Source organism: Schistocerca piceifrons, chromosome 1, assembly GCF_021461385.2.
Source record: "Schistocerca piceifrons isolate TAMUIC-IGC-003096 chromosome 1, iqSchPice1.1, whole genome shotgun sequence".
Classification (NCBI taxonomy): Eukaryota; Metazoa; Arthropoda; class Insecta; order Orthoptera; family Acrididae; genus Schistocerca; species Schistocerca piceifrons.
This window is the reverse complement of record NC_060138.1, coordinates 1,068,662,736-1,068,677,382: the sequence shown is the minus strand read 5'-3', so window position 1 is coordinate 1,068,677,382 and position 14,647 is coordinate 1,068,662,736. Positions and strand designations below refer to the sequence as shown.

The 14,647-nt window shown below is 42.7% G+C and overlaps 1 protein-coding gene across 1 annotated transcript in view; it reads left to right on the top strand.

The window, feature by feature from the left end:
- LOC124777688 (ras guanine nucleotide exchange factor P) overlaps positions 1–14,647 on the top strand; it is an 80,820-nt gene that overhangs the window by 45,581 nt on the left and 20,592 nt on the right. Inside the window, exon 5 of the mRNA XM_047253169.1 lies at positions 13,498–13,791. Within this exon, the coding sequence (XP_047109125.1) occupies positions 13,498–13,791 (294 nt within the window). The remainder of the gene's footprint in view (positions 1–13,497; positions 13,792–14,647) is intronic.

Below are 14,647 nucleotides of genomic sequence, written 5' to 3'. Positions count from 1 at the left end.
GTCCACAGCTCATTACTGGCATTCACTCCATTATCGGTTGTAACATGAATCACAATTATTGTCTGCTAAATTCGCATTAGACGAACCATAATTACCCTTTTATTTTAGTCGTGCTCAATCTCGTGAACTCCGCGGCCATTAATGATTGTTGGTGAATACAGTCATAATTACCCTACAGCGACCCGTATTCATTAAGATGTATACATTAAAACATTATTTAACCACCTTCTATGAAATTAAAAATCTTCATTCAGCGTAAATGTCTGGCATAACCATCCTTTAGTAATACTGACGGGCGCTGCTACCGATTCTTTAATGAACTAACTAATGAACTTCGAAACAGTCCTATAAATTTTGGCAAAAATAGTTACAGTAAATACTCAAAAATAATAGTCGTTCAGATATGCACATAACAGTTCCTTAGCTGAAAGGCAGCAAAGTGGTATGATTTCCCTCTAGCAAGTCAGTATGGTATATATTGCCCTAACCTTTTGTGTAACGAAGTGGCTATCTGGGTATGATCACAACTGCAAATGTTCGGAATACAGCCCTTGGATAGTTCTAGGAATTTTTTCCTGTAGCTTATTGATTCTTTTACCCCTGGATATGATCACAACTGCAAATGTTCGGAATACAGCCCTTGGATAGTTCTAGGAATTTTATCCTGTAGCTTATTGCTTCTTTTACCTCTGGAAATACTCTGCATACGACAGAAAAGCAAAACTGCATGGTAATTCGGGCTCCAAGTCCGCCTGTAACAGACAAGATAACAATTCAAAGGTCAGAAGAAGACAAGGTCATGCTACCTCCAGTAGGACAATGCTTAGTGAAGCTCCGTAGTGTTCCAACCAATCTCCAGTTTAAATAATTTAACGTCTTGGCATAATGGAACAAAATGTAATTGTGACAGGGCGTTTTTTCCAGCCTAATATGATAAGTGCCTTATCGCAGGCGTTGTTCTGATGAAACACGGTGAGCGGTAGCGGCGAAGTGCTGCCAATATTTTCAAAAAAATGCAATTTTAAGTCTCATTTCTGGTCTCTTCAAATCTATTTAAGTATAGCCATGCCTCCTTTCAGTAATCACATCTTCTTGGCCACGTAGCTGAACTCTCCTTTTCCACATTTGAGAAGTGAAAATATAAAGAGACTGAAAACACGTTATTACACACAAATCCTAAATTCTGCTAAGTATCCGAGGAATCATCTGAGCAGAATGAAATGTAACGAGAATTAGGATCAGGGGTAAGTTTGGAAACAACAATGGACAGTGTGTGTAGCTCCTATATTCGGAGCAGTCATGTGAACATTCCATATATTGGAGACTCTTTAAGTTGCCTGAACTGTAGCGCATCGTAAGGGTCAGGCGGATGGGAATAATTATTGTGCCTAGTTGAAGCAATACGGCAACCTTATACTCAACTGCACGTTTCAGAAGAGGGAGATAATCGGTTTGAGTTGACTATAACATATACGTCACGACATTTCTGTTGGTGTTTGACGCAGTGCCATGACAACAATACGTGTGTAAAGGAATGAGATATAAATAAACGGATACTTTTATACTGTACACTTAAAAAGAACCGGATGAGTCGAGAAACTAGTAGAGGTGGTTTTTTGAGTTCTGCTTGATCATTTGGGTCACTTAATAAACCTGTCTGCAAAACGAGATGAAAGAATTTCACAGACGTGTTTACTATTCTTTGCAGTGCCTAAGTATGTGGAAAAAAATTTCACGTTTCGCTTCGATAGACCTACCATCATCTTCTGGTCGACGTAATGGAATGATATTGATTTGCTAGCGTCGGAAGGGCATTCGGCCAGTGCCAAATTCTAAAAATATAATTCCGACCCCATGAGGATGCGGGAAGGAGGAGGAGAAGAAGATACGACGACTAGGGTTCATTCTAACAGAAGATTGTAGTTTTTCCGAAATTAGTCGTTGATAAATGACATTATATACTGGCTTCTTGGCGGTCGTGTCACTATCTCTCTCTCTCTCTCTCTCTCTCTCTCTCTCTCTCTCTCCTCTCTCTCTTCTGTTTCCAAAGATGTAGTAACTAATTACAGCGAGTCATTGGATATTTCGCTGAAGTACAGTAAGAAAACCAAAAGATACTGGGACGCGTGCACTTCCCCTTAAATTACACGTGAATGGGACAGGAAGGCAACTGACCAACATCGTTCTGCAAATACCTTCACTATTTATTGTGTAGAGGCCTACGAAGGATAAATGTGCATTCCAATAATTTATGTCTCTTCTGAAAGACGATAATCAAAGCCCCACCTTCATGAAATTCTGCCCAAAATAAACACTGAATACAACTGCGTGAGAAAGTGCTCCAACGAGTAGATACTTCCCTTTTTTTTCTAAAAAAGTCAGTCTCCTGATTTATTTGACGTAGCGTTCCACTTATAGTGTTATTCATAGATTCGTCCTGCGGAGGACCCCCTCATTCCTGCTTTACATTACTTGAAAAGCCAGTTTTTGGTGATTGTATACTTGTTTTAGAGAGAAATGCCCTCTTTTCTTGTGCTTATCTGCTTCATTTATCCTCCTTGCTTTGTTCATCGTCCGTTATTTTGTTTCAAGGTAGCAGAAATCGTTAACTGCGTATACTACGGGATCCTCAATTTTGATAAGTTTATCGCCGATATCATTTCCGCTATTCCTCATTACTTTTGTCGTTATTTTACTCGGATAGCGATGTCATTAGCGAATGTTATCATCGATTTTCATTCACCCTGAATTTGAATCCAGCTCCTCTACCTTTCTCTTATTTCCGTGATTTCGTCTTCCATGCACAGATTGAACAATGGAGGAGAAAGACTACATCGCTCTTCTACACCCTTTTTAATCAGGTCATTGTTTTAGGTCTCTGCTATTGTTTTGTTTGTTTTTACTTTAATTCTGTTTTCTTATACAGGATGGTCATAGTCTCGGTCCATTTTTACGAAGTAATGGATACACTTACATAATACGCATGTCTGCGTATTGTCAGTCTGCGTACACATTTTCATTGGACTTCGACGTGGCCTCCGTCCATTTAGTAGCATTGCTCCCATCGGTGAAGAGCAAGTCTAAAAACATTCTAAAGCATATCTTGTGAACCAACCAACACTGTATTCCGGATTCAAACTCTTTGATCCTGGAGATCCCTCACGTTTGTTTTGGACATCTTTCAACTTCGGTACCGTCAAGGGTGTCAAATGACTTGAACGTCTTCCTACTCATCTATTGGTGAACCATCGATTCAGGTGAACCATCGATTCAGGTACCTCCTTACTCTGTGACGGGGCATTCCATCCTGTTCGAATACAACCGTGTCAACAGTGCCTTCGCAAAACTAAGGGCCATAAACTGTAGTCTCAGTTGTCTTTTTCGAATCTCAGCCTCAATTCGCTTTTGGTGTGTTCCTTTGACATGCAGTGGTAGTGTGATATGACTCGTTACCTTGTATACATCACTTGTGTTCGCTAACTTTCCACAGGTATGGAATGTGCCCTCATCTATAAACGAAATTTGCACCGTGAAATGTTCCTTGTGCACAGCTTCTACCAAATCATGCCACGCAGATTGGCGAGCTGTGTAATGTTCGTGGTGTAGTTTGTGCATAGCTCATGCTTAAACATCGAGTTGATGCATTCGGGCTTCTTCTGAATGATTTTCCGATTCGCTGAACATTCTGTTATGGTACAGGACATCTCCCGGAGTTCATAAGTAACATTCACCCTAGTTCACCGGAAATTACGGACAAGTAACAAGACGTTTGCATTTGTTTGTGCTGCTTATGAAACCCTTTTTGCACCTCCAGATAGGCGCATGAACAACATCAACGCGTTATGCAATTGTAAGCATTCTTCTTGATTAGCAGTCCACGTTGACACAGAAACTGTTTATAATTATATATTACGTAAATGTATTCATTGTTTCGTAGAGACGCATGGAGACTTTATGATCACACTGTGTTGAATACCTATGTAGTATCTTTCCTTCGTTTTGCCGTCCCAGCAAATATCCTGATCATTTTGAATCCGGAAAATCAGACGTGACTGAAAACGGTCAAGGAGCCTACAATAACATAGGCTGTTTTATGCATATACACTGACCTGACAAAAGTGATGTGATAGCGATACGCACTTATACAGATTGCGATAGTATCGCATGCACAGGGTGTGAAAGGGCAGTATATTGGCGAAGCTGTCATTTGTGCTCAGGTGATTCATGTGAAAAGGTTGTTAACGTGATTATGGCACCACGATCGGAATTAACACACTAAACGCGGAATGGTAGTTGGAGCTAAACGCATTGGACGTTCCATTTCGGAAATCGTTAGGAAATTTAATATTCGGAAATCCACGGTGTCAAGAGTATGCCGAGAATACAAAATTTCAAGCATTACCTCTCAACACGGAGAACGCTGCGGCCGACGGCCTTGACTTAACGACTGACAACAGCGGCGCTTGCGTAGAGTGGTATTGTGAACAGAGAAGCAACCCTGCGTGAAACAACCATAGAAATGAATGTGGGACGTACGACGAACGTATGTGTTAGGATAGTGGGGCGAAACTTTGCGTTAGTGGGCTATTGCAGCAGACGACAAGCGCGACCGCCTTTGCTAACAGCACGACATCGCCTGCAGCGCCTCTCCTGGTCCCCTGACTACATCGGTTGGACGCTAGATCTACCCTGGTCCTGGTCCTGGTAAGCTGAATCCAGATTTCAGTTGGTAAGGGCTGATGGGAGGGATCGAGTGTGACGCGGACCACAGAAGCCATGGACCCAATTTGTCAACAAGGCCAGCTACAGGTGGCTCCGTAATGGTGTGGACTGTGTTTACATGGAAGTGACAGGGTCTTCTGGTCCGACCGAACCGATCATTGACTTCATTTGCAGTTCTTCATGGGCTTCATGTCCCCCAAACAACGATGGAATTTTCGTGAATGATAATGCGTCATGTCACCGGGTCACAATTATTCGCTAATGGCTTGAAGAGCATTCGGCACAATTCGGGCGAATGATTCGACCACCCATCGAATATTTATGGGACGCAATCGAGAGGTCTGTTCGTGCACCGGCAACAGATGGTTCAGATGGCTCTGAGCACTATGGGACTTAACTTCTGTGGTCATCAGTCCCCTAGAACTTAGAATTACTTAAACCTAACTAACCTAAGGACATCACACACATCCATGCCCAAGGCAGGATTCGAACCTGCGGCCGTAGCAGTCACGCGGTTCCAGACTGTAGCGCCCAGAAGCGCTCGGCCACTCCGGCCGGCGCACCGGCAATACTTTCGCAGTTATGGACGACTACAGAGGCAACATGGATCACTGTTTTTTGCAGGGGCTCCCAATGACTTGTTGAGTGCACGCCACGCCTCCCATGGCTTTCATCACCATCGCCACACCAATATTGTGAACTGAAGTCGTCGAAGTGACATCGAAGTAGAAAGGCTTCCAGCAAGTTCAGAGGCTCATGACATATATTTGTTTTACGTATCGCCTAACGTCATGCACTGTCTGTTCGTAAGAAAATGAGAGTAGTTGTAGTGGCTTATTTCGCCACAGGTACATAGGAGGTGTGGCACCGCTGAGCATCTTAGTGGTTCTTCGGTCACCAGCGGACGACCTGCTCGCGCCGTATACAACAGCTAATTCCCCTCAGAGCAGCGCGTTACCTCGAGCTCGTATCTCAGAACTTAATTCTCCGTGAAATCTTAATCCAGGCTGATGCGTTTCGTAATGCTCGGACCCGTCAACACAGGCGCTGGTAAATACAATCATAATTCAAGCGCGCAGCACCTAAGGTTGTCCAGGATTACTCGCGGGCAAATCCGACGCCTTGATTCCCCATAAAATACTGCGCCACCTTATTGTCTGCCCGGGCCAGGATTTATGGAATGATTTGCTATGCGCCTCTGCGCCCCGGCTGCTACGCTGAGAAGTAGGTGCCCTTTGATTGGCTTAGGTGCGCCGGACGGAAATATGCAGCGACTCGCTCGCTGAGCCAACATCCGCGCCGCTTCTTATCTCGACCCGAAACGAATTACGTCGTGGAAAATTTGGTGCAGCCAGATGCAAACATTTCTTGGCAGCTGGTGTGGGTGGGATTTCTGCGTCACTTCTCATCGCACAGACTCTTTCTGCTTAGCCCTGGATATCACGTGATAGTTCTGGCAAACAGCAAACATTTCACCGGGTAACTCTTATGATGAATGGGTACCCCAAGATATACCTACAGAACAGAGCGTTCAAGTAAACAACACTCGACAAATAATGTAGTATGTTCACGAAATCTTGCTGAAAGCATGTAATGAAATTTCATTCAGGATTAATAGTTCGTTTCCCCTTAGAAATAACTCACCAATTCTTATTTTCAAATTAGCGCTTTTATGGGGCATCTAAAGGTACGCTAAGGGCGAGCTTAGTATGGATTTTACCTTGATTAAACTGTAATTTTTTAGAACTGTATGTTTAAAAGAATTCAGTGTGTTAATTATACATAATTTGCAGCATAGTAAGGTCAGAGAGTTGCAATACGCTTCGGTTCCCAAACTGTTCTGCAGTATTTGCGAAACAGCCTCACGACAGAAGAACGATTAACGGATGTTGCTTGGCGCCTGTATCGACTATGCGAATGAGCTGGTAAAGACAGCATTTTTCTGGGGTTACAATAGAAGTATTCCACTACCGATTTGGGCTATCGGTGGACAGCAATCCGCGGTTGTTTGCTGATGATGCTGTGGTGTACGGTAATATGTCGAACTTGAGCGACTATAGGAAGACACAAGACGACTTAGACAAAATTTCCAATTGGTGTGATGAATGGCAACTATCCCTAAATGAGGAAAAATTTAAGTTAATGCGGATGAGGAGGAAGATCAAACTTACAATTTTAGGATACTGTATTACCAGTGCCTTGCTTGGCACAGTCAAGTCGTTTAAATATCGGGGCATATTGATACGTCTCCTTAGAAAAATTAATGAATTACTGTGCTGATAAAGCCCTTACGTTATTTGTTTTTCAAACAGCTGAGCAGAACTGAACGTACTAAGACATTTCTCTCTTTACTTATTCTGATCATCACTAAACTGACACACAATATTTTTAGCGCAACGCAATCTGACTTTCAATAATCCCTACAAAAGAATGGCCCTGACTAACAATAACCTATACCTTTCATGAATCACTTACCTCACAAAAATCTTTATTACTCGAACTACTGCAATACAGCGAGCGCCAATACTGCCAGCTAAATAAAAGATTCTAACTACTGAAGTCACTAACTATTGATAGGCATAGTTAGCAAATGAAAGATTTTGATAAAGAACAAACAATGTATTTACCTGAATAGTGTTCAAAAGTCATATATCTCCAGTTCATGACATCCAGTCTTACAAATTTACTGTCTCTGATGGACACACGTCCAGATCACCCGCTGTCAAAACTCCGCCATCTCTCTCCCCACATACACCACTGCTGGCGGCTCGCCTCCAACTGCGCAACGCTACGCGCTGTTAACAGCCAACTGCCCAACACTACAATAGCAAGTTCCAACAATGCAAACCAGCCACAGACTGCACACAGCACAGTGAGTGATTTTCATACATAGCGCTACGTGGCGTTACCAACATAAAAATCTAAACGGCCTACTTACAATATGTAGCAAAGCGATATGAAATAGTACGAACATGTAAGAACTGTGGTAGGGAAGGCGAATGGTCGACTTCGGTTTATTCGGAAAATTTTAAGAGAATAGTTCACCTGTAAAGGAGACCGCATGTAGGATGCTGGTGCGACCTATTCTTGACTACTGCTCGAGTGTTTGGGATCTGTACCAGGTCGGATTAAGGGAAGATATCGAAGCAGTCCAGCGGCGTGCTGCTAGATTTGTTACCGGTAGGTTCGAACAATACGGAAGTGTTACGGAGATGCTTAGGGATCTCAAGTGGGAACCTTTGGAGGGAAGGTGACGTTCTTTTCCGGAAACACTGTTGCGAAAATTTTAGAGAACCGGCATCTCAAGTTGATTGCCGATCGATTCTACTGCTGCCAACATATATTGCACGTAAGGACCACGAAGTTAAGATCAAGAAATCAGGGCTCATACGAAGACATATAGATTGTCATTTTTCCGTCTCTCTATTTACGAGTGGAACAGGAAAGGACATGCCTAGTAATGGTACAGGGTACCCTCCACCATGCACCGTACCGTACATCTTTCTCTAGATGTAGATATGCAGATGTAGAGCGGTTATTTTCAAGTGGTTCTGTAGTAACGCTAAAGATTATTTATTTGTTTTCGTTACAGCCATCTATGGACTACGTTTACACAACTTCCTTCACTTTCTAAAGTTCTCTTCCTTTCTCTTTTGCCTGTACTCCTTCACCCGTTGGCTCACTCGTGCACGTTCTTCTGCCGAGAACACTCTGTTCTTCCTCGTTTTCTCCTCGAAGAAATCCTTCACCTCCGCAACCTTTTTCCTAAAGATCTCCCTGTTCACAATTTCTTCTGTCGTGATCCCGCATTTTTCAAGATCCCAGTGCACTTCTTTCACCCATGGAACTTGTGGCTTCCTGTTCTCCTGGAAGAGAAGAATCTTGTTGGCGAGCCTCTCTGATTCCATTCTTTTAATATGTCCATAGAAAGACAGTCTTCTTTTCTTCATTGTGATGGTGCTATTTTCAAATCGTTGATAAAGTTCTTTATTTGATCTTAGGCGGAACGTAAATTCATTAGATATTTTTCTGGGCCCAAGAATCTCTCTATGGAATTTACGTTCTTTCTTTTCCAAGTCTGAAAGTCCCCTCCTGGCTATTGTCTCAGATGCATATAAACATTCAGGTTTGACGACTGTGATGTAGTGTTGGAATTTGGCCTGGTATGAGAGTGATTTAGATTTGCGTTTGTTCTGACGCAATATGAATGCTATTTCCATTTTTCTTGCCCGTTCTTCAGTTGCCGCCTTCTCATTGTCTTTTGGAGTCAAAATCTCTACTAGGTACTTGAACTTTTGAACTATTTTGATGTCGCCATACTTGGTCCTCATTGTCCAGACTGGATCAGTGGCATTTATGTTCATATACTGTGTCTTCTCAATTAATTTTAAATCTATATGAAGCGCTTTAGCGCATCTCTCGGTAAAAACGGACCAGTAGCTGTCTCAAATATTTGGCAGCGGTAGTAATCATGGCTCTATACAGAAACCATGTAAAATATACATGCGTAACGCTAAGAATTTAACAGACTACTGAAAGGCTTAAGTCGAAACAGGGTTCTAGAGTAGAAGACATATGGTCAGTATTTCTGGTATCCTTGGCAGAACTAGCCATGACAAAACCATTCCACATGGTTAAAATATCTCTGAGACAGGCGAAATAACCTCAGACTTCAAGAAAAATGTAGTGATTCCAATTCCAAAGAAAGCAGTTGTGAATATGACGGAACTATCAGAATAATAAGTCATGGCTGCAAAATGCTAACACGAATTATTTACAAAAGAATGGAAAAATGGTAGTAATGTAGGAACACGCGATGTGATACTGACCCTTCGGATTCTCTTACAAGAGAAGTTAAGGTACGGCAAGTCTACGTTTGTAGCATTTGTAGACTTAGAGAAAGCTTTTGAGAGTGTTGACTGAAAAACACTTTTTGAAATTCTGAAGTTATCAGGGTTAGAATATGGGAAGCGAAAACTTATTTACATTTTGTACAGAAATCAGTCGGCAGTTATACGAGTCGAGGGGCATTGAAGGGACACGAATGGTTGAGATGGGACTGAGACAGAGTTATAGCTTGTCCACAGTGTTATTCAATTTGCAAATTGAGAAGGCATTAAAGAATCCAATTTGGAGTAGGAAGTTCAGGAAATAAGAACTTGAGGTTTGCCGATGACATTATAATTCTGTCAGATACAGAAAAGGACTTGAAAGAGTGTTTGAACGGAATGGACATTTTCTTGAAAGGAAGATATAAGAAGAACATCAACAAAAGCAAAACAAGGGTAATGGAATGCATTCGAGTTACGTCCCTCAGCAGCTTTAAAACTTTTCCCAAAAAGTTTGGCAGCAATTCGTTCCTACTATTCTCCATTACCTTCATCTTTGCTTTGTTTCACCTCTTACACTCCTGATTAACCTTATAGTTTTAATTAGTGCTCTGGTATGCTTCAATTACCTGAAATGAAACGGATCCCTATTACAATATTGTTCCTTTGATCATAAGTTAGTGCTTGCGGTTGACTTCACCTCTGCGGAGCTTATGAGGAGCTGCTGGACCATTATACCCCTTTTTTTTCTACTCCCCACGCACAGTCACTGTGTCAACTGAACTTCTGGTAGCACTTTGGAACTCAGCAGTAATTTGTTCAACTGATTTCATGCAATTTTGTACAGCCAACATCGGCAATGCTGGGCCGTCAGAACATGCAGTCTGCATGGTCACGGTTTAGCCACGCTTCTTCTTTCGCGTGTACACTTTATATTCAACAGCAGTAAATTCGAGCCACTTTAGAAGTACTGAAATGTCCGTGACGGATTTGTTACTCAGGTGGTGTCGTATGAAAGTTCACGTTGGAAGACGGCTATACTGACACCCGTTCTGCTGTTACTGTTTTGCTACTGACAATACTATACTCCCCGCCTCCTTTTCTTATACTGTTGGGTCCGGATTTTTTAGTCAGATGGTGTATATAAATATGGGTGGTAGAGTCCATGGACAGATATCAAGTGGGCAAGTGGCATACGACTCATTCTAGCTCTTTCACATTTGGCAGAAGTGAACATACCCTATTATCAGTAAATGTAATTGTCGAAATTTCTTGCCATTCTTTGTCTTTGCATCTACACACAGTGTGTCCCAGTTCCGTTAGGGCTGCGAGTATGAGAAATAAAATACGTGTTTTATATTCACAAAATCACAGCATTTATTCAAAATAGTCTTCCTCCTGAATAAGTACACAGCTAAAATCATTTTAAAGTGTTTTCATGCAGATACTGTAGTCTTTTTTCTTGGAATTGCATTTACTTCTGCAGTGCAGTATTCTTTGATGTTCTGAATTGCATCATAATTGTGTCCTTTCATTGCCAACTTCAATTTTGGGAACAAGGAGTCGTCTGGGGCCAAATCCGGTTAATAAGGGGGGTGACTCAGGACTGTGGTCCGTTTGCCGGCCAAAAACCCGCGCACAATCTTCACTTTGTGGATGGGTCAGTGTCGTGGGGAAGCGACCAGGAACCTGCCTCTCGATATTCGGGTCGAATTAGATGAATTCTCGCTCACAAACGATGTTGTTGTTGTTGTGGTCTTCAGTCCTGAGACTGGTTTGATGCAACTCTCCATGCTACCCTATCTTGTGCAAGCTTTTTCATCTCCCAGTACTTAATGAAACCTACATCCTTCTGAATCTGCTTAGTGTATTCATCTCTTGGTCTCCCTCTATGATTTTTACCCTTCACGCTGCCCTCCAATGCTAAATTTTTGATCCCTTGATACCTCAGACATGTCCTACCAACAGATCCCTTCTCCTACTCAAGCTGTGCCACAAACTCCTCTTCTCCCCAATTCTATTCAATACTTCATCATTAGTTATGAGAAATAAAATACGTGTTTTATATTCACAATATCACAGCATTTATTCAAAATAGTCTTCCTCCTGAATAAGTACACAGCTAAAATCATTTTAAAGTGTTTTCATACAGATACTGTAGCCTTTTTTCTTGGAATTGCATTTACTTCTGCAGTGCAGTATTCTTTGATGTTCTGAATTGCATCATAATTGTGTCCTTTCATTGCCAACTTCAATTTTGGGAACAAGGAGTCGTCTGGGGCCAAATCCTGTGAATAAGGCGGGTGACTCAGGACTGTGGTCCGTTTGCCGGCCAAAAACCCGTGCACAATCTTCACTTTGTGGACTGGGTCAGTGTCATGGGGAAGCAACCAGGAACCTGCCTCTCGATATTCGGGTCGAATTAGATGAATTCTCGCTCACAAACGATGTTGTTGTTGTTGTGGTCTTCAGTCCTGAGACTGGTTTGATGCAGCTCTCCATGCTACCCTATCTTGTGCAAGCTTTTTCATCTCCCAGTACTTAATGAAACCTACATCCTTCTGAATCTGCTTAGTGTATTCTTCTCTTGGTCTCCCTCTATGATTTTTACCCTTCACGCTGCCCTTCATTGCTAAATTTTTGATCCCTTGATGCCTCAGACATGTCCTACCAACCGATCCCTTCTCCTACTCAAGCTTTGCCACAAACTCCTCTTCTCCCCAATTCTATTCAATACTTCATCATTAGTTATGTGATCTACCCATCTAATCTTCAGCATTCTTCTATAGCACCACATTTCGAAAGCTTCTATTCTCTTCTTGTCCGAACTATCGACCATGTTTCACTTCCATACATGGCTACACTCCATACAAATACTTTCAGAAACGACTTCCTGACACTTAAATCTATACTCGATGTTAACAAATTTCTCTTCTTCAGAAACGCTTTCCTTGCCATTACCAGTCTACATTTTATAACCTCTCTACTTCGCCATCATCAGTTATATTGCTCCCCAAATAGCAAAACTCCTTTACTACTTTAAGTGTCTCATTTCCTAATCTAATTCGCTCAGCATCACCAGACTTAATTCTACTACATTCCATTATCCTCGTTTTGCTTTTGTTGATGTTCATCTTATATCCTCCTTTCAAGACACTGTCCATTCCGTTCAACTGCTCTTCCAAGTCCTTTGCTGTCTCTGATAGAATTACAATGTCATCGGCGAACGTCAAAGTTTTTATTTCTTCTCCATGGATTTTAATACCTACTCCGAATTTTTCTTTTGTTTCCTTTACTGCTTGCTCAATATACAGATTGAATAACATCGGGGAGAGGCTACAAGCCTGTCTCACTCCCTTCCCAACCACTGCTTCCCTGCCCCTCGACTCTTATAACTGCCATCTGGTTTCTGTACAAATTGTAAATAGCCTTTCGCTCCCTGTATTTTACCCCTGCCACCTTTAGAATTTGAAAGAGAGTATTCCACTCAGCATTGTCAAAAGCTTTTTCTGAGTCTCCAAATGCCAGAAACGTAGGTTTGCTTTTCCTTAATAGAAGACTCAAAAGCACTTGATGGTGCCTCGCTGCTCTACCGCAATTTTCCGACAAGTGTGAGGTCCGTACTATCACTTTTGTGGTCAGGACGCCTGCTTCAGTGAAGCTAGACTTCGACCTCCAACATGGCTATTATTGAAGCATCAAGGATCCTAATAATACAACTCGCCACGAGATAGCATTTCACACAGCAGTCCTTACTATCACTTTTGTGGTCAGGACGCCTGCTTCAGTGAAGCTAGGCTTCGACCTCCAACATGGCTATTATTGAAGCATCAAGGATCCTAATAATACAACTCGCCACGAGATAGCATTTCACACAGCAGTCCTAACGGAACTGCGACGCTCTGTGTGTACTGTCCAGTAACAAGCGGTGTGTTTGTTTTGGCAGATGGTGCTGTCCTACATGTGCCGCGGTTCGAGCCCCACTGGCGCGCCGCATCCCGAGCTGAACGAAGAGTGCCGCCGCAAGTTCGAGCAGTGGTGGAACGCGCAAGTGTCGGGCTACCACCGGCACCCGCCCCCACAGCCGCCGCCCCCGCAACCACCCCCACCGCAGTACAGCCCGCCCGTCGTCCCCAAGCCCTCAGCTGCGACCGCCGCTGCCGCCGCCGCCGCTGCAGCCGCTGCAGCTGGCGTCTCTGCGCCAGACCGCACGCCCGAGGGGCTGCACCCTGCCCTCCAGGTGAGCACGTCCTCCCGTAGCTGCAAGGGTGTTGTACAGAGCGCCTGAATGGACCGATGTCTGAATGGAAACGTTTGTTATAAATGTGTACATCCACATGTGCATGGTGTCGTATAGTGCAGCGTCATCTACGTTTCAGCAGATTTCTAGGACTCCCGCATTTAGCGTTCCGTGTGAAGTTTATTAGGTATATGTACCTATAGTCCATCCACCCTTGGATTCGAGAATCTCAACGGTTTCTGCCTGTGTTCGGTATAGATACTGACAAGATATTGGTCCCGAAAATTACGAGACCGTTTCAAAATGTATCTCTCAATGGCAAAAATGTACTTCATCAGGTTGCCCTCCATGGAGTGGGTGCACGCAACGACTGTGGTTATATTGGGTTAGATAGAGCAGCAATCAGTCGTAGAATTAATTGGCTTTAATATGACATTTATAGTCACAACGCAGATCAGATTTCGACCTGTGTCAGGTCATTATCAATGGAGTGCGGAATTGTAGCAGTTGCTCGTGCTCAAGTGAATGCTTACACAGTTCAAGTGGGCAAGTGGCATACGACTCATTCTAGCTCTTTCACATTTGGCAGAAGTGAACATACCTGTTACCAGTAAATGTAATTGTCGAACTTTCTTGCACTGAACTGTGTAAGCATTCACTTGAGCAGGAACAACTGCTACAATTCCGCACTGCATTGATAATGACCTGACACAGGTTGAAATCTGATCTGCTTCGTGACTATAAATGTCATATTAAAGCAACTTAATTCTACGACTGATTGCTGCTCTATCTAACGCAAAAAGGTATTTTTTCTCTGATATGATTACAGTTTAACAATTTGTAGATATTTTTTTTA